The sequence below is a fragment of the Bombus terrestris genome, chromosome 3 (genome assembly GCF_910591885.1).
Source record: "Bombus terrestris chromosome 3, iyBomTerr1.2, whole genome shotgun sequence".
Taxonomy (NCBI): domain Eukaryota; kingdom Metazoa; phylum Arthropoda; class Insecta; order Hymenoptera; family Apidae; genus Bombus; species Bombus terrestris.
The window spans coordinates 10034211-10055034 of record NC_063271.1 but is presented as its reverse complement, the minus strand read 5'-3'; the positions used below and the strand labels follow the sequence as shown (position 1 = coordinate 10055034).

General features: G+C 35.9%; 1 protein-coding gene across 7 annotated transcripts in view; it reads left to right on the top strand.

Annotated features, from left to right (window-relative positions):
* The window catches only part of LOC100642239 (monocarboxylate transporter 10), a 310901-nt gene that overhangs the window by 195915 nt on the left and 94162 nt on the right, over nt 1-20824 (top strand). For all 7 annotated transcript variants that reach the window (XM_048404630.1, XM_020868497.2, XM_048404626.1 and 4 more), the window contains 4 exons: nt 3829-4328; nt 5662-5827; nt 15931-16053; nt 17081-17254. In XM_048404630.1, coding sequence (XP_048260587.1) covers nt 4158-4328; nt 5662-5827; nt 15931-16053; nt 17081-17254 — 634 coding nt within the window. In that variant the 5' untranslated portion in view covers nt 3829-4157. The remainder of the gene's footprint in view (nt 1-3828; nt 4329-5661; nt 5828-15930; nt 16054-17080; nt 17255-20824) is intronic.

Genomic DNA, 20824 nt, shown 5'->3' with positions numbered 1-20824 from the left:
TAACTTAATATGACCTTAGGAAACATGCTCTTGTAATATTTTTAACACAATGAATGAATCGAACATATTTCAATAATTTACACACCAAGTGTATAATAATAAATACGAAACATAAATTTCAATGTCACAAAGTCACATTTTTCTAACCAGGCTACGATTGTTCATATATTATCATAAGGGATGTGTATAAATAAACCGTTCGAAATAATTTATCTAAGGAGCAAAACAAATTTTTAATATATTAATAATTGTAATACATTATAATAAATTTGCATAGACATCTGCAAATACAATACCTGCAACTCGGAGAATAAATTAAACAACTTTCGATATCCGATCAGACGTCTAGCAAAGATTAAACCGTAGACTTTCATACATTTTTATATCTCTGTAAACATAACTAAATTATGTACTAAATATCATAAGAAATATTTTAGGAACATTTTACTTATGTTAGGTAGTCCGAAAAGTTTCTTTCGTTTTATAAGGAAATAATGGACGCACAATGTTTTTTGTTTTATATTAGTTTATTGAATTATATTAGTTTATTGAACGTAATAATAGAAATAGAACGAAATGGATCATACCTAATTCAATAAAATAATATAAAACAGAAATTGTAGTTCATCTATTATCACCTTATGAAACATAAGAAACTTTTCGGACAACCTAATGTTTAGCTAGAGAAATTATTTATACAGTTTGATAAAAATATTTCATGATCGTAAGTATAATTCTTAATTAGAATATCCTATCTAATCCTCGCTATCTAAAATTTTCCATTTTATATTATTTTATCGAATTACGTATAATCCATTTTGTTCTATCAAACTAAAGATCACAACGTTCGACAGATTAGGTTTCATGTTTGTATAAAGATGCGTTGTCGTAAAAGACGTGTTTCTAAAAGAAAGACACTTTCCGGAAAACCCAATATCTGGATATTAGATGCATGTTGCGTAAAAATCTACAGTCTGTTAATAACAAGTTCGTGCTAAATTTCTGCCCGATCACGTGCCGCGTTTAAAAACTTGGTCCCAACAATTCTTACCGCCGGAAAGCTAACTTCCGGCACGGGCGAGGCTGACGGGTTTGCGCAAAGTGTTTCGATTAAAAAGCGTTTTGTAAAAAGATTTACGGCCCCGGCATGCTTTTGCATTCCGCAACGAGGTTCCTCCGCAATGTAGCGCCGGTAAAATTGAAATATATAGGTTGTAGAGCTGGCGGCGCATACAAATCCGCCATTTGTTTCCGGTACGGTCCTTCTTATTGCGGAAGTTGCGCACACAGTCGCGACCGTGAAACCGCGCGAGTATCGAGTTTACGAAACGGCCGGTCATCGGATCAACGTCGGAAGTCGTAAATTTTCGGCCTGGAAAAAGCATGGATCGATAAAGAAACTTTCGTGAAATAATACGAAATGGCTGACTCTCGTGTGTATTACAACGATATTGTTTCCAACTACTATAGAACCTTAATTATTCCAACTATTCGTGGTACACGTTGGTCGGATAATCGGATAACTTTGTTTTCGTATTCGTAAGCGAACATCATTTATGTTAAAGTACGTATTTTGTGTATGCTAACGAGGAAAAGTATCGGCAAAGACCAAATTTCCCTGTAAAATCCTGTTATATCTGTTGGGATGAACCTTCCATTTGCGTGCGAATTCGCAGCGAGTTAATGGAAAAACTCGAAGTATGTAACTTAAACTTTCGTACGAACGTGATTCATTGCGTACACATATCGATGTATAATAAATCGCGCTACGTTTATTGAATTATATTTGCATCGAAGAGAAGCATCCAGGACTTGTGAAATTCGAATTTCGATCAAAAACTTTGGAACATATTGAACTGTTCGGTGAAATGATGTTTTTGAACGTTGGACTCGAATATTATATCTTAATTGTCATTCAATAGCTATAAAATAAGAATAAATAATGAGAACTTATAATGAATCGTTTTCATTGAAACTTGAGGTTTCTATTGTTATAAAACCGGAACAAGAGTCGATTCTAAATAACTATTCCGAGAATTTGATATGGTAATTACTTTCAATTTTTATCTTCTTATAGTTTAGAAAATTCAGTATGAAGAATCGTACTTTTTTTTTTACAAATTCATGACAGAATTTTACAAAGAAAAGTCGGTGTTTTTATCGATAGTTTCATCCATCGTCCTAAACTGCTGAAAAGCATCAAGGGACTGCGTTGACATTCTTTATATTTCTGTGTCTAAACATTATTTATTAACGATTGCCTTAAATATAACTCGTCTCACGCTGTAATAATATTATATATTATTATATTTTACGTTCCATGTAAATAAACGAAATATTTCACGTTCAATACATGTATGTTATAGTTTCCCATAAAAAAATCAACTCAACTCGTTAAAAAAATTCTGTCACCGTAATTTTTATATTCGCCTAGGATATCAATATTCAAAGTTTTCAATTTACCTACCATAAACGTATCAACACGTAAACATATCCAATCTCTTCTTTTCACGAATCTCGTTCGCTTTTTGAATATCCAGCGAATGACCGGTTAATATGTCACTGATTTTTATAAAAAACCTGAAGTAAATTTTTGTACCTATTGGTAAAAAAACAATTTAAATATTGGTGATAGTTTGGCTTGGCTGGATAAGTATGTAACGATTTCGCAATAAATTACCGCGCCCTGAGCAGACAGGTCTAACCGGATTCATATCGTCGGTCCGCTTATTTATGCATATGAAGCGGATTAAATTTTTTAACCCATTTGCATCATGGCCCTACTTAAGAGGACGGTTGAATGCATCAGCAGCATTCAACTGACGACTGGTCCCTACCACCACACGCGGTCGGTCGTAGATATAGTAAATGACATCCAACATTTCTTCATGGAGTTTATCGAAAATTTACCGTTCAAAACGATTGGTAGACAATGTTATTTCGAAAACATCGCATCTTACATTCTTTATGATGGAGGGAAAAGGTAAAAATTATTTTCCAGCGGTTGAGATTATTTGCACGGGACACGGAATTAATTGCGGATTAATTCTTATTATGACGACATAAATCGCGGTGATATTGAGGCGGAGAAGTGCGTTCCGTGCTTTTAGTAAAGTTGTTCCGCTCGCTTGGACACTTGGTAATTCATCTTAGGTGGCGTTTAATAGCTTCTGCTTCTTTCTTGTCAGCGTAAACTCTGTTCTTCCGTGTTGGTCAAGACTGTTTTATTATTTTAAACAAACTCAGATCATCTAAGATCTTCTCTCAAGCCAAATTGAAAAATGTGGTATAACGTTCTACAGGAAAAGAGAATCTTAAACATTGTCTATGTATATCTCTGCCGTAATATATAACGTCATTCGAATCATGTCATAAAATTACTTCATCCCTAATACACAATTCTCCTTAATATTCTACAAAAGAAAGTGAACCTTAAATAGCCCCCTTATTCCTACCATAATGTGTAACATAATTTGGTGATTTCGTGAAACCATAGAGGAGTAAACCGTATATGAGAAAAATAATATACGCGAATCTTGAATATTCTATTCTATATCTTATATTCTATATCTTAGATATCCTATAGGATATCTTTAACGTACCAGGAAAAGCTCAACGATATATAGAAAAAGAAATCGAACATGGTAAAATTCTTTTCCCGCATCGTTCCGTTGGAATCCTCATCGAGTAAAGTACAGTTTTAATCCGCGTCCCATTTCACCTCTGCTACCTCTCTCGCCATTCCCATCCGCTTAATTACAGTTCTAATCGACAGCCAACGCTCGCCAATTCTCTATTTCACCTACGTTTCATATTTTCTGCTTGCAGATCCACGCCTGAATCGAGACGATTGAATCCTCAGCAACGAAAGATGAGTTTCGCGAACAGCCACCGTACCACCGTCGTTCTTCGACCAATCTCAATTTCAATCTCAATCTCCACGTGGTCGATCACCAGCGTCCCTCAGATTAACGACAATCACGGACAAATAGGAATTACCTTGAAGAATAATATCGAGGACAATCATTTCGAAGAATAGTTTTAGAACTACGCAAGCTTCCGCCGATAGAGCAGCAAGACGACGAGTGAAATCCAGGGAATCGCAGGTCGTCGAGTCGACGAAAGAAGATCAGTGAGATGCCCGGTTCGCTGTAAAAATGCTGGTGGACGATTGCGGCAGCGCTATGGGGTGGACTTCGGCCAGCGTGCGCGGGGGTTGGTCCACCCCGGGTGGCTGTAGGAATTCCGCGATGAACTTCGGTGGTAGCGTGCCCTCCCTTCACCCAGCTGGCTCGATAAGATCGCTCCGATCCCAGCATTCTATGCAGGTATTTAAAAAAAAAACAGAAAAATCCCGTCGTTTTCGTGTCGTTGGATTATCATCGTTAGGGTGATCGTATCCGGAGAACGCGTTAGGTTATAAGCGAATTCGTGGATTAAGTCCGACATTAAAGTTTTAGTGAACCGTTTTGCATGCTCCGCCTCCTTTTCAGCTATCGGTTTAACTGTCTTTTGTTTTACTTGTCGAAGGAACATCGTTTTTCAATAGCTGGCTATTAGTTGAGCAATTGACATTTCGATGTAGAATCTGTAATAATCGTGGAAATGTTCAGAAGATTTTCAAGTTGGTGAATAATGAAAGATGGACGCGGGAATGTACCAAAGACTATTTCTTGTTTGTTGAAAACGTGTTTCATTGAAAAAAAAAAACGTTTTTCGGTAGCTGACTGTTTTCTTTTTATTAGTAGTTAATCTGTAACAATAGGTGGATATTTTAGGATGATTGACAGAATGGTAAAGGGGAAGATTAAGGATAGGTGTGAGGATGTGCCAAAGACGGTTTTTTGTTTATCGAAATTGGTTATCGACTGATTAGTATTCCATCGAGTAACAAGTGCAAATTTTAAAAAGATTGACAGGGTAGTAGCTAATTTAACCAAATTCTGAGTCACAGGGATTATACAAGTTAGGGATGAAAGGAAGATTAATTGTTAAATGGAAACGAATGATAGAGTTTGATCTTTGATGTTTTAAAGTCACAGAAAAGAGGATAATCTAACGATCACATTTTTTTAAATTCACATTAAAATTCGTTATCACTTAGGTCATCCCCTTGATAAATATTTATCGAAGTACGTTGTTTGTTTCCCCAAAAGTTTAATACTAATCACGCACTCCTCCAGTAAAATTAACAAATCTATAAAAAATAAAATTCGTCAATGTACTTTTTAAAAGTCTCCCCTCATCTAAAAAAAAAAAAAAAGAATATTTATACTACGTTTCCGTTAAGAAGCTAATTAGCCTATGTCGCGTAATTTCTTATCCATCATCTTATCCACTCATACAAAAGAAAATCATAAAGATTCTATTCTAATACGATAGATTGATTCTATTATCGACGTAGAAATCGATATTCATCGGATCGCGCATTTTACAGGTAAATGTAGAAGGTAGGCGTCGTCGAGCAGCTTGCGAGAATTACGTGGGGCGTTCATCTCCTAATTGGTATTCGGCCAGCGACACTTTCACCCTGTCGGCGGATATCTAGCGACGTTTAATTTTCAGGCTACGTCGTCGATCGTCGCGATTTATCATTGGTTCTCGCGTGCTCGATCGCTATTGCCTTTCTCGATGCATTGCAGACATGTTTCTTTTATCCAGGGCGTGCCGGAGACACCGCGAAGATGTATGCACTGCCATCCGGTACACGTGCCGAGCACCCCGAACAATTACGTGCATCATCCAATGCAGTATTACACACCGAGCCACTGTCCCGAGCCCAGGAACGGTATCTACACTCCTCATCGAGGCAGTTCCTATCACGGTGGTGAGTACACCTTTCTAAAAAATGAATTCTTCCTGTCGGCTATGAAAAAAAAATTGTTTTCATCGACTATGAATAAATATGAGGTTAGCGCGCGTGACATGTAGTCTTGTGAAATAAAATTTTTAACGCACGTTGTTTTATCAAAATATGGGGCAAAAGTTTAGAAGAAGTTTGTAAAATAAGAAACATAAGGGGACACCATGATTTTTTAACGTGGATCTATACCTGTTAAGAGCAGCGAATAAGCGTAATATGCGTACAACGAAACATACTGTGGATGATTGTTATCGATATGTGAAATATGTGTAGCATAAAGGTTACTAACATACATAGCGTATCAATTTTTAACATTTTCTACGTTATATGTCCTCCACTGTATGCCCACGATATTCCACATAACTCTATAGATATACATCGACTACTGCTACGTGCTTTCGATCATCTTCCACCCAATGATCTTTTCCCAGCGTTGAAGAATATATTCGGTTAGCGGGCGAAACATGAAAAATGTCTTGTTGTTACGCATGCTTTTTCGTTCCAATTTTACCGTGCAGTTTCTCACGAAACATTACGAATCCTGTTTGTTTGTTAAAATGTAGCAGGATCGAGCACGATTAACTGGTTTCGTTGTTCAAAGTTTGTAAGATTCAGCATTTCTAAAACTGAGATAATCCTGGAACGAAGTTAGAACGAAAGTTTGTATTTACAATTGCTGTGAGGATAACGTATACTATAAAATTGTTTAAGCGAAACAGAAGAGATTTCTCATCTTTTGAAAATGCTGAATTCATGTTTCGAGCAACTTTCATGACACTATATGGAAAGGACATTTCCAAAGTTGAAATACGGTGTCCTCTCGTCACATACATACGACGATTCTCAATCTGACGCGTTGAAAAAGTCTCTCTGGTCCTCCCTTTTTCTTCCTCTCTCGGCATTCACCTGCTGTTGAATATTGAACGTAGTCGCGAAACTTGACGGAAACGGATTAGGCCGGTGTCCTGGCAAGCAACGTCGCGCCGTGAGAACGAAAACAGAAGCATTCTGAGATTATGAGCAAGTTTACCAAGAGGACCGAGTGGATAGAGTCGTTCTTATACCGACTTTACGAGAAAACTTGCGCAATCTCGCTGAAAGATGCCCCCGAGAAATCGAATAAAATGCAAAACGCGTTAAATGAAACAGTACTTCCTCGTATACAAAACAAGTGGAAACATCTCAGAGTTTTTAAATCGTTTAACTTTATAGGCCTTTGTTCGTACTAGAGTAAGATGATCCAGCATTGTATACAGAGTGGCAGACAAAAGGAAGTTTAAAGAGCTAAAATTAAGAAAGTATCATAATTTTCGAAACTGAATTATAATTATTAAAAACAATGAATGTGTAATATGATATATATCGTAAAATATATGGCTGTTACTAAAGTGTTCGGTACAGACAAAATTTAATACAAAATTTACTCGCACTTATACATACAAATATCAATTTTGATTTTTTTATTGTTCTCCACTGTAAACTGTCTAAACGATTTTCCTGCTATTATTCACATTTTCCTAAGACATATCGGCGATTCGTTACGAGGAATTTCGAGGAAAGCCACGAGGAAACGATACGGGTCATAAAATTAAATTAGTCAAGCAACGTGTATCGACTTCGACAGTCGCGTAAATTCCAACAATTACGAAACGCAGTATAAATAAAAATATATTCGCGCTTCCCAATGCAATATATCTACTGTGACGAAAGGTGTAAAAATTCTACGTATCGTTCTCCATATAATCCAAAAGAATAACAGTAAAATTCTATCGGAATTTTCATCGTCGCTGTCACAGTGAACAACGAAATCGCATACGTTTTAATGAAAAATATCGCAGGAATTTCGCAAGTGGCCTGTCAGCTGGCAGAGGCGCGTGAAAAAGGGAAACAATTCAACAAGTTGACAGTCGCGAGTGTCAACCGGACCGCACGTGTGTTTCACAAGGAAAAGGTGGGAAAAATCAAATTGATGAAATGAACGAAACTGCGGAGAGACGGAGAGAAAGGTTCACGGTACAGTTACGATTTTGCTGAAACGATGAAATTCGCGCACGGCCACGTTGACTCGTGTTAATTTGTCGTGTCATTTACAAGCTTCGAAGCTGACCACGACGCGCGACCCACTCATAGTTTTCGAACGAATTCGCGTTACGGTTAAACACGGTGGACACTTGCGATTGGACAAACCGACCCTTTCCAATTGTATTTGCATGGTCAACCCTCTTTCACCCTCTGTGAAAGAATCGATTTCGAATCAGTTGCAGGCATCGCCACGTTCGCTTCGTATTATGCAGATGACCCGCGTGCACGCAATCCCAACCGAAATATCCGTGGCGATACGAAATTTCCCGATTTTTCGCTCGATTTACCGATATCGAAGCTTTTCCCACTTGTTTTATTTCTATTGTTTTCGATAAGCTGGTTCATTCGTTTTTTTTTCTTTTTTCTTTTCTTTTTCTCTTTTCTTGTTGACGATATAATGCTAACGCGGCAGGTTGAATGGTAATTTTGGAGGCAGATGTTAAAGATGATTTAGGTAGTTAGAATTTATCAAGGGCGAAATTTATGTTAGTGGATATTACTGAAGATATATTGTGTGTATAAATGGGTTTATGTGGAATATAGTAGTGTCCGATGGGGTTATGTTAAAATATTTTTTCAGAATTTAAATTTGATAGCATAAAAGAAATATTGCATAATAGAAAAAGAAAGAAAAGATAGAAGTTGAGAAGAATATTTACGATATTGTTATGTTTATTAACGTGAATTTTTATTAATTGTGTGACTTTTTATTAATTTTGTAACTTTTGAATTATTACAAAATAAATAATTCGATAATTTTCAAATAATTGTTTCATTGATGTTCGTATTAAATAACTGCGTATACGATATACTATGAGATATTGATCACTGTATCGAGTGCAAGATGTCTGACCACAGGTAGACTATTACTACTTACTCTACTTCTCGCTTTCTTTCTAATTAGTATCAAAAAATATATTGATTGCGACGTGCTGAACGAAATGTCTGACCATAGACGAACCTTTACTACTTGTACTGTTTCTCGCTCTTTCTCTAACTTTTAATTAATCGCATTCTTTTATAGTTCTTTATGAACACTCCATTTTATGATGGTCATTTTATATTCAGTTTAATAAAATATCAAATTGATTTGCAAACTTATAATTATTGTATACAGAGTATTTAAATAAACAATTCCACTTCTATCTCCATTGGACATTTTCAGACGATGCAACTTGATAAAACAATAATCTCTTAATAAGCTGTTCTTCGTACATCGTTTAACTTTTCGACGACAATGCAACAGTACATTCCATTAATTTCCTTCTACGTTTATTTTATCAAACTACAAATCTTCACTGAGAAATTTCGTCAGTCGTTTTACTGGGATCAATACTATTTTAACTGCAGTGAAAACACATCGAAACTCTCAGTACAAAAGTGCCACTAAACCGCACAATCATAAAAATGAAACTCGAACCACAGTTAAAAAAACCGCTGTTTGTTCTCTATCGAAGAAAATTACTCGGGCTCGCGTTTTTCTTCGGAAAACAATTATTACAGGAAGCTGCGCGATTCCTGATATCGTTTCACGGATCGGCAACAACGTCTCGATCTACTTTCCGGGACAGTTAAATCGTCGGACTCTTTTAAAATCCCTCGACTTTTTGCTATTCGTTCGAAGAGATGCGTGTTTGTCTCTCGTCCACGATCGATTTTTGACAAATCTCCCGTGGAACCGGCACATATATCAACCAGAAGCTTCAATCGGGACGAGTGTTTTTCTTTGTTCCACCATGGTTGCCACAGAATAGAAACGGAAATATGTCATTGGATTTTCTTTATTGTGGTCAGTGTATTGTGACTTCGTTGCCGAGTAGAAGTAGATACTGTAGTTCCTGAAATAGGAAACTTGTTTTGGAAGAGAATGTTTAGGAAAAAGAATGTTCTGCTATTTTTTATGATTCAAACTGATACTTTTTATATATGCTTTTTGATATAGTTATTGCTTTAAAATAACAGTTCAGAAAAGAATCTTGGGGAAGGAAATTGTTTTGCGAAATTTTTAAATGAGATTGGTATTTAAGGTCTTGATACGTTGATATACTTTTTCATAATTTATTAATACACATTAATGTATAGTAATAAAAATAATATTTTATTATACTTTATATTTTAAGAAATATAATAAATAATAAAATATCCCGAAATATAATACTTGTTCATAATGCCACTTTGTATAGCTTTTTAAGAGCTCAACTGACGCCATGCATTTTTCATAAGGCTCGCAACTTCATTACTTAGGCTTCACTCACTACTTGATTAATTAATATTAGGTAATGTAGGTAAATTTTACAATCAACGTAATTAGTATACAACATCTCAGGAAGCAAACCACTTTCGAAAATCTCCTCAAGCAATCCTCTAATTAAACTCACTCTAATCAGACCATATACCTCAATCACGTCTGACCGAGAGCGTCTCATTTTACTTTCATCCATTTCAAAATTTCCTATTAATATTCTTCCTCCTGGTTTCCATACAAGAAAACCTTTTGGAAAATTGAAAGAACAACCTTACCGCATGAAACATAACCCGTTCCTCCACTCTGCATATTTTATCCGACAAAGTAAGAAAAAAGAAATAGGAAGAGGAGAAATTCGGAAATTCACGGCACAAGATTCTCATAAGTTTTGCATCAAAGCGGTAAGTTACGATGGCGGCGAGATCTTAGCAAAGCGGAGGAAGCGTCGTAATTCCTTTTCATGGCAATTTCGTCGTTCGCAGTTTTTGTTTTTCAACCTGGTTTTGGCGCAGAACCTCCTCCGTTCCGATCCATTTTTCACGAGCAGCCTCATTTTTCGGCCGACCCACGCGCTTATCTCCTTCGTTGGCTCACGTTCCTTCGCACTGTAATTAAGAATATTTCGCCCCTTTGATTTCTCGCCTTAGCGTCCGATCTTCGGCCATTGTGCACTATCAATCAATGGAAAGAAAAGTTTCTTTTACAGTTTTTCCTTGCTCGTCAGAACTCGGTGCGTTAATGAGTGTTCCGTTTCGTACCTCAACCGCTTGTCGTGGAATAGAGGAAAGAGAGATTATTCACGGTAGAATCGATGGAAATTTAAAAGGAAAATAGCGAATCTTCCTTCTCGTCGACGGAGAAAAGAATATCGAAGGGAAATATAAAATTGTCTCTTTGATCGCCGAGACAGAGAGGATTTTAAATTACACGAGAACGAACGTTAAAACGTTCTCTGCCAGAGACGAGTTTTGTTCTGGCAGTCGACTGTGGAGAAAATTAACCGTAATGTGCCTAACTCGTGCGATCCGGTAATTAATTATGAAGGTAAACTAATTTTGGATATCCTGGCTTTGTCCTTTTCAAATGGAATCGAGAGAAGAACAGGATGATAAATTGGAAAGACATTTGACGTGGAAATTAATTCCGTTTCATTTCCACACCAAGTTATAATACCATTTATTAGCTTTACTTTTGAATCAGACTTAGTTCAGTCATTATTTGGATTGTTCCAATTTCTGGTATTTCCAGGCGACTCTAACTTGACAATCGTTCAAGTTGTCTGTTGGAAATTTTCTGCCCGTCGTCCACCAAACAATAGGATTTTGTTCGCAAACAAAATCACTTCGAAATGAAAATTATTAAAAACATTTTCGTCACTTTAGTCTGTCACCGTTGAAAATCCACGAACACCGGACAGGCACCGTACGTTACAATCCAACACTATACAATAATTAATAATAATTAAGTTCTACAATTAGTAATAACAATGCTTCTGTTGCTAATAAATATTATTAATTGCTAATAAATGGCTGCAAAATACTTTTTATAACAAAATACTTATATCTGTTATAGCACTTATACTTATATCTGTTATAGCACTTGAATACCAATCTCTTGGGTTTAACTGTATTAAATTTCCTACCATTTAGTAGTATGATTTCACGTGACTACAGAAATTGAAAGGTGCACCCATGTTTTTCTTATTTCGAAGAGAAAATATATTTAACTTGAACACGTTAGATTTAAGTTGGTTCTTTCGAATAACAGAGAGAATTGAAATATCTGCAACGACGTATCATCGCTACTCTTTATTTTTACACGGTGGGAAAGCTTTCGATGGGTCCAGGAGAAAAGGTCATTTTCCAACGGTGACCAAAAGAGCGAAATAAAAATGCAAACAGCGAGCGTCGCTAAAATTCTACTTTAAATTGCTTAAAACTTCATTAGCCCCGTAAAGACGAATTTTACGAGGAACTTTTGCTGTTTGCGGAAACTTTGCCGTTGTACGTTGTAATTAAGAGGCGAAAAAAAGAGAAAGGAAAAGAAGCGGAAAGGAACGTTCAGCGATGCCGGCACGAACGGTCGTGCCACAATTAAGAATACGTGTCACGCCGATTCCTGTTCCCCCTTTCTTTTTTCTTTTTTTTCCACTTACTTTTGCTTTGGTTCGCGCTGCTTAAATATTTCCTTTTTTAACTTTTTTCTTTCTACTATTTATGTTTCTACAATTTTTTCCATCCTTTTTTCCTTACAAGCTGCGCTCAGGCGAGCTCGTTTTGCGAATCGATGTTAAAAAATTGGTTCCCGTGGCCGAAAGACAGATGGAAATTCAAATTGCTCGGTTCTGTTTCCTGTGGCTTTTGAAAATTTCCCTTGCTTCCGAAAATGTTTATCGAAGAGTATTATAGAAGAATATTATATAAAACAATTAATAAAAACGTTTTGACTCATGACGTTTTCACGTCTCACAGTTTGCAACGACGTCGTTCTTCGGAAGTTTAGTTAGAACAGGATGGAATTTCATTTGGCGAACGGATTGAGCTAGTTTAAATCTCTTTTGTGAATTCATTTCTGAATTCACACGAACTCACGAGTGTATCGATGTGAGTTTATCTGAATTCAATTGATTCGCTAATTAAATTTTCTATACGAATTATTTTCCAGTTTTAATTGAATTATTATTCGCACGTTTCACTAGCAAGAAACGTGTTTATCGCACACATATCGCCTGTCCGCGTTTTTTGAAATTTGAGTTTCCCCACATGGATGATAGTTCTCCAGTTAACAGTTAAAAGTCATATTTATGTCTACTTCATAAATTTGTCAAAAGTAATATTTTTCTATTTCGTATTTACAAAGATATTTTCAGGAACCATGATCCATCATCGTCATTTTGCGTTTCTAAAAAAGGACCAATGCACAATTTCTAGCCAATTTTATAATAGCATCGATAAATACAATGTAAAATGTTTTTATTTAATTACAAATTACCATCGAACTTTCAGAGCTGTTTTTCTCGAGAATGCAAAACGTGGACAAATAATATGTTTGCTGTAAATCATCGATAGATGCGAATTTATGGAGGAACACTATTTTTCCAAGATTTTTTCTGTACATTTCTTCGGCTGAAAATCATCGACCCGCTTTCTCGAACCCTCGACCACAAGACTGCTGGCCCTCGTTCTCACCCCATAGCAACTAGCATCTCCTTTTCATGAGCACTTTTATCTAACCCACTTGACTCTCCTTTTTCCTCTTCATTTCTTTCAACTCGTTTCGTCCCCGATCCGTGGCACAGAGTTGCGATGTTGCAAGACGGAAACATCGTAGATACACTGAATACTTCTCTCTCTCTCTCTCTCTTTGCTCGGAATCAATTTTATAACACGTTGAAAAATTTTCCATTAACCTCGAATTAAATATTTCGCGTGCTGTAATGGAAATTCTGATGGAAAACAGAAAATATAGAACGGATGATGAATATTCGTGTATGCAGGTTGTATAGCAATGAAAAGTTGAGAATTAATGAAGTTTATTACGGTGACAGAAAAATTGGGAAATTGTCGGAATAAATAGGAATTAAATTTCATGTTATTGGACTTTGTACACGTATCACAAAATTTATTTATTATTTTTTTTTTTTTTTTACATTGTTACGATTCAGCATGTGTTAGAAGTAGTTTGCAGGATTGACAGTGAAGCTCCATAGGTATAGGAAATACGAAAATTCTATACTCTGTAGAGACTATATACCCACAGCATTTAATTTCTTCAATTAAACCTCCTTTTTCAATATAATCATTTTAACAAAACTATACTATGAACTTGGTAGAATCTATAGTATAAGCTGTGTGTTGTAGCCTTAAGAGGCTTAAGAGAAACAGAAATTAGTATTTTGAATATTCTTGAATATCGAGATCTCGTGACTAATATCAATAAACGTTGGTTAGAAAATCCGTGATTATAATAGAAATATCATAATGGAAAGAATATAAATTGGGAATAAATTATAGGAATGGTAGAGATTTTTGGAAGCTAAGCAAATGATATAAGCTAATAATATCACAAGGAAAGCAAAGTTCGTATTTTCATGCTGTGAAATTTAGAAAGACTTTGCAAAATTGTAGAAAACGATTGGAACAACTGTAACGATAACATTGTTTGACAGTGGGAATTTCAAATTAGTAGAAATTCGTGACATTTAGTATCGAAATAACAGTAGATTCGGAAGACGTAGGTTCCAGTAGCAACAATTCAAGCTTATAGGATTTTCCAGTGATAATTTCGCGAATGTTGGACTAGATAGCGATAATTCTAGGATCCGGGAACTCGGTAATGACAGTCGTGGGGTCATACAATTGGATAATGTTAATTTTGAGATCACGAGCCTAACATAAATCAATCCTAATTCCTCAGAGAATTCAACAATAATTATTTCAAAAGCAAAAATAGAACATAAAATTAAATAATATATTATTAAATTAGCTATTAATTAGCTAATAATTAGATATTATTAATTATTTCACAATTATTTTAACGCGTTGTAATTTTCACGCACTAAGCTATATCACGCGTCACTATCACCTAAAATATAACAATCTTTTAAATTCCAATTTAAAATACTAAAAAACTCTTCTATAGTTCCTAAGAGATAATCATAATTTATAGTACAATTTCAGATACAAAAGTGAAATAAAAAGTCGAGTAACAGGGATTCACATAATTATTAAAAAAAAAAAAAAAAAATAGAAATAAAACGCACAAAGCAAGTAACATTAACTTCGTTGCGATAGTTCTAAATCTATTTAAAAGTTGTGAAACGAAATTCTAATTGAATTAAATCCTCTTAAACTCTAATTTAGAATATTAACAAAGCCTTCCCTATTTTCTAGACACGTTACGCACAATAAAATACCGCAATTCGCGATATTAAGTTCACGAAATGTAATTTTAATCAAACTTAATTTCAATTTTCCTCTTTTTCATGGAGAGTTCGTCTTCAACGATGCCGAACTCACAATAAACAGCGTTTATCTTTATCGCCCGGCTTAGCCAGCGCACAAAACGGGTCGTGCCACATAAATTCATTGGACGCATCTGCGAGCCAGTTCTCGGTGTAATTAAGTCCTGCAAATATATCGTCGAATTACGCAAAAACACTGGTGCCTAATCCGCCAGGGGTTAATCCGCTCGTAGCCTTCTTAATTTACATTCAAGCGAACGCAGCGTCGATTGCGAAAGTCACGCCATTTCGTATATACGTAGAGCTCAGAAGCCAATCAGTGTAAAACTAAGATAAATATAGTTTTTACAAATTGGTTTTGAACAAAATTTGCGATGCCAATGAAGATGTCTAAAGCGACTTTTATTACGATTTTTATTATGACGTACAGATGAACTTAACTGCAAGAGAGAACGAAAGAAAATAACCATTGTTTTTTAAAAGAAATCAGATCGAATTAAAAAATTGTGTCTTGTGTCAAATGTCAACTGAAAAATTTGAATATATCGACCTATGCATTTGTCCGGATTTTGATTTCCCTTTGAGGTTGACGCTCGTGTTGTTTGATTTATTGCGGATAAAAATTTTGATTGGAAACAGTTTAACAATAAATTAGTTTTTAAATTGTCTCATTCATCCCCAAGGCAAGTTAAATTTACGCTGATTCGTTTCTCAACCTTTCATATATACATTTAAAGTATTTCTGTTCTTTAATTGTTGCTTCTCTTCTGATTTTAGATACTCGAATGCGTTACATGGACGCAGAGGGAAGTCTGCATGATGGCATGATCGGAAATAGTAATTGGGTGCTCGGTGATTTGAGAAGTCTTCATCGTTGTGTGCCAGCCTTTCGTCGTCCAGGTAATTAAATTCATGTCTTTCATGCTGGAAAGTATTTCGATACTAAATACAAATTCAATACTATTTCAATACTAAATCGGGCTAAAATACTATCGTTAGATCGCCGATATTTGTGCAACTTTCTTTTGGATTTTACTATTGCTTATCCCTGAAAATCAATATCAAAACAATTTCATACTTGTATCAATGTATTTAAACAGTAAAACGAGTATGGCGAGCGTTTCTCTTTGGATACTTGAGGTATTCTTCCTGCGTATTACATGCATTCTATACATTTTTGCAATTTCAAATTTCCTACAAATGCACAAGCATCGACCATGCAATTATTATAATTAATAAACATCGGTAAAAAGATTATTACTTTCTCTAACGAGAAAAATTATCTGCAACTTGTTAATCTTGGAAGATCAAAAATCTTTTTATTCGTTCAATAGTAAAATTTCATTATGAAATTTCACCAAATTAATATTTACAATTAATTCTTAAGGTACAAGATTTTTTAATTCAAATGGAAATTCTAACGCATATATTATCGAAATACAGATACTTTCTAGATATCAAATTTTAGTATAAAATATTACGAGATTGGATGTAACAGAGTTACAATAGCGTCTCGCTCTTGCGTTACAAACGAATCGAACTTTTGTACCCTTTATTCACAATTCTCATCCAACACACACACACGCACACATGCGTGTATCTATGTACACAGTTTGAATTTGGCACTATAGAGATACAGTCGGTTCGATCCGGATAAAACCCAACACAAAAGATAATACGCGCACGTATCCTTTTTCGTGCACGCTACAGTATAATTTTATTATCTTTTATGTATATCATGCTTTTTACGAATAAAGTATTAAAAAGAAAAAATATTTAAAAATGTAGAAAACCGAGAAAAAATCGAAAAGAATAATAGAATTAATTCGTTAATTAATTACTGTGCTCATGGCCAAACGAACGAAAAAATTCGCTCACACGATCCATGTAAAAAGCAATCGTAATTAAGGCTAATCTTTCCCTTCAGGCATAGACGTCGCCACCATGCGAACGCATTTCTATCCAGAGGGTGGCTGGGGGTGGTTGGTTTGTGCAGCCGGGTTCCTCGCCCTGTTGCTCACCACTGGAATGCAGCTCGCTTTCGGGCTTCTTCATGTTCATGCTGTGCGACGATTCGGCGAGGAACATCTCATGGATCTGGGTACGTTTTCATACATCTTACACTTTCTCTGTCTGATAATATTTCCTCCTTCGTGGACCCGTGACAACCAGAGGAAACTTCACTCTGATAATTTTCCTTGGTGAAACTTTAGGCTTTCGAATAGTACGTTCTAAATTATGCTTCTTTCTAGAGTCCTTTTATTGTTTGCGGTTTATGAATTTCTGTGGGAAGAAGAAGAAAATATTGTTGCGACGTTGATCCTGGGAATTCTTGGGAATCTCGTTTTCTAAATGGGAAGCCTAAAGTGGGAAAAATATATCCGTTAAAAATGAAAATATTTTCCAAAATGTTAAAACGTAATTATCTTCTTAACCGATGCTAATTATACGCTGCTTATTTATTACGACGAAACATAAGTGTAACATATATAGTCGCTCATGAAAGTATTTACTTGAACTTTTATCATAGAAATCTTTTTGTGTCTATATTGACAACTAAGTCATTACCACTTAATGACAAAATCTGCAATCACTTAGTTGCCAACCCAATATTACATGCGTTGTACGAAACCTTTCGAAATTTTGTTAATGCTATAATGAAACACGTATGGTGATTGTAATAGTAAAATTTGAAACCAATGCTATCGATAAATATCTTTCAAATTATATAGATACATTTCAAATTTTATTAACATATAATATTATATAATATAATATTATATAATATGATATTATAATATTTTTAAATGTTCGAATGAGCGTAGATCGATCGTATCCGAAATTAAAATCGAAATGCAAAGGTATACTATAAAAGTAGCGAATGAAAAAATTCGCACAAGTATATTTATGAGCAGAACGTTTCTTGAAAAATTAGGCAGCTTACAGCGCAGCGGGTGGATACTTTCTTTGAAGAAACTGTGAAAACTCCGATCATTATACCGGAGTTGTACCGGAGTTGTACCGGAATTGTACCGGAGTTGTACCGGAATTGTACCGGAGTTGTGATGGAGTTGTGCCGAAGTTGTACCGGAGTTGTTCCGGATTTGTACCGGAATTGTACCGGAGTTGTGATGGAGTTGCGCCGAAGTTGTACCGGAGTTGTTCCGGATTTGTACCGGAATTGTACCGGAACTGTACCGGAGTTGTGATGGAGTTGCACCGGAATTGCACCGGAATTGTACCGGAGTTGTACCGGAGTTGTACCGGAACTGTACCGGAACTGTACCGGAGTTGTACCGGAGTTGTACCGGAGTTGTACCGGAACTGTACCGGAGTTGTACCGGAACTGTACCGGAGTTGTACCAGAATTGTACCGGAGTTGTACCGGAGTTGCGGTGGAGTTGTGGTGGAGTTGTACCGGAGTTGTGATGGAGTTATACCGGAGTTGTATCGGAGTTGTGGCGGAATTGTACCGGAGTTGTGGTGGAGTTGTACCGGAGTTGTGATGGAGTTATACCGAAGTTTACCGGAGTTATACCGGAGTTATACCAGAGTTGTACTCGTGAAAAATTCATACGTGGCGACAAGAGTTAAGTGCTGTGTGCTGTTCCATCGTGGGATTGATTCGATGATTCTTTCGTAATCGCGACGGATCGCATGAAACTTTCATTTCGCTAGAATCGAGTCGAGCTCGGATGATATCGTCCGTTTGAGTTTCTTTGTATATGTTACAATGTACACATATACATACAGTCTATTATCAAATTGATTTTCCATTCAGTCGATTAATCCTCTCTGTAATCGACATATTAATTCAACGAAATACCTGATACAAGAATGGCTTTTTAATTAAACTTTTCGAGTAGTGTTTGGTTCGAAACAGTTTGATAGACTATAGCGATGAACTTTTTTTTAAGTTCTAAATGTAACCAAATTAACCCTGCTCTCATTTTGGAAACAAAACAGATTTGTGATGTTTTAAGAAAATGTTTTTCTTATCCAAATTAAAGCGAGAAGTCAACAATTGGATGACAGCTTTTTTAAAATTCCATTCGAATTTATAATATTTGTGGCATTTAGGCGAAAAAGTATACAAAATGAATTATAAATCTTGTAGAGATACGCTCATCATATGTAGAACAAGATACGATGTAAGATCGAGTGTTGAACTTTGAATATACTGTGCGAATTTTACGTAGAAGAACGAGCAGAAATGAAATCGACTTGTCTATTGGAATCATAAGCAGAAGGCAACAATGTAGAAAATATTAGCAGCGAAAATTTACGACGAAAATTCTATCAATGTTTGACCAAAATTGACTCTATTGACCAAAATTTCGCTTACATATTGAAGAATAACATTTGATGAAAAATGACGCAACAGGGTTAGCCTAATCGACCGCAATAAACCGTTCGGCTCTGCTTTCAATTTATCGCAGAATAGAACGAACCTTTCGATGCGCCATATTTCTCAATTTACCGCCAAAGACGTCAGAAAGTATCAGGCATCGGTATTCGTATTGGTCCGCTTTTCCGCTTCCTTTCACTGAAATCGACGTAACAGTCTCTCGAAATTTGCCTTTCGTTCACCGCGATGAATTATTTTGTCAAAATGCCGCGCGAAATAAAGCCGGCGTCCCATCGACGGGGATCTCGCCGTTGCTCCAGGGATTTCCAGCACGTCTCGCCGAACACCACCGAGGAAGGATCCTTTCTTCGGAATATTTCAAACGTAAGAGCCGGTGCTCAGCTCCGAAACGAAGATCTGCTGAGGATTTATTCCCGTGGAATCGTGCGTTTCTCTCCGCCCAGTTATTTCATAATGACAGCCAACTTGAATTTAAAATAATCCCTCTGTTACCGTTCTCCTCTTATTCTTTCGCTAGACGAGGGAAGCCGAGAAGGTAATCAAAGAAGGAAACACGAGATGAATTTCCTAGTTCGTTTTCGAGCCTCAGTTAGTCTGTATCAAAGGAATTTTTCCTCTTTTTGGGAAGGTTGATGAATAGCGTCAAGAATTCTTGCGGATACTTCCAGCAGGATTCGTTGGGAAAAATTTGGAGGGAAGCTATGATCGGTGTAAGCTTCGGCTTCTCTCGCGATGGCTTTGTTTTGCAAATTTCACGACAAGTTTCTTGAAGAGGGCTATTTCGAAGCAATTCCACGGACTTTTAGAGATTTATTATAGCGTTTCACGTCTATTATCGCAGTACACTGATATGAGATAAATACTAGGTAGCAACGTATGAAATTCTCAATTTTCAATCTGTATTCAACGATTTAATCAAGATGTATGATATTGATATTGCACTTAATATCATGTTAATTTAATATCAATAGTAGATTTACCATAATATTCAAATCTTCAGAGTATATACAATATTGACATTACACATATTTAATGTAATATTTATTATCGAGCAATACTACGTATAATGTAGTATTGATAAATTGCTTACAATTGAATGACCACTCTCTCTCTATATATATATGTATATATATTACATAACCCCAACCACATATTTCAAACATCAAAAAATATTGCTCGTCGATACACACTGCTGGCCGTTGGTATTATTACTCGTTACAGTTATTGCAAAAATTCAACGAATTTTACCGTATCTAGTATTTTACATTGTGAAGCACGTATGATACGAACGATTCAACAGAT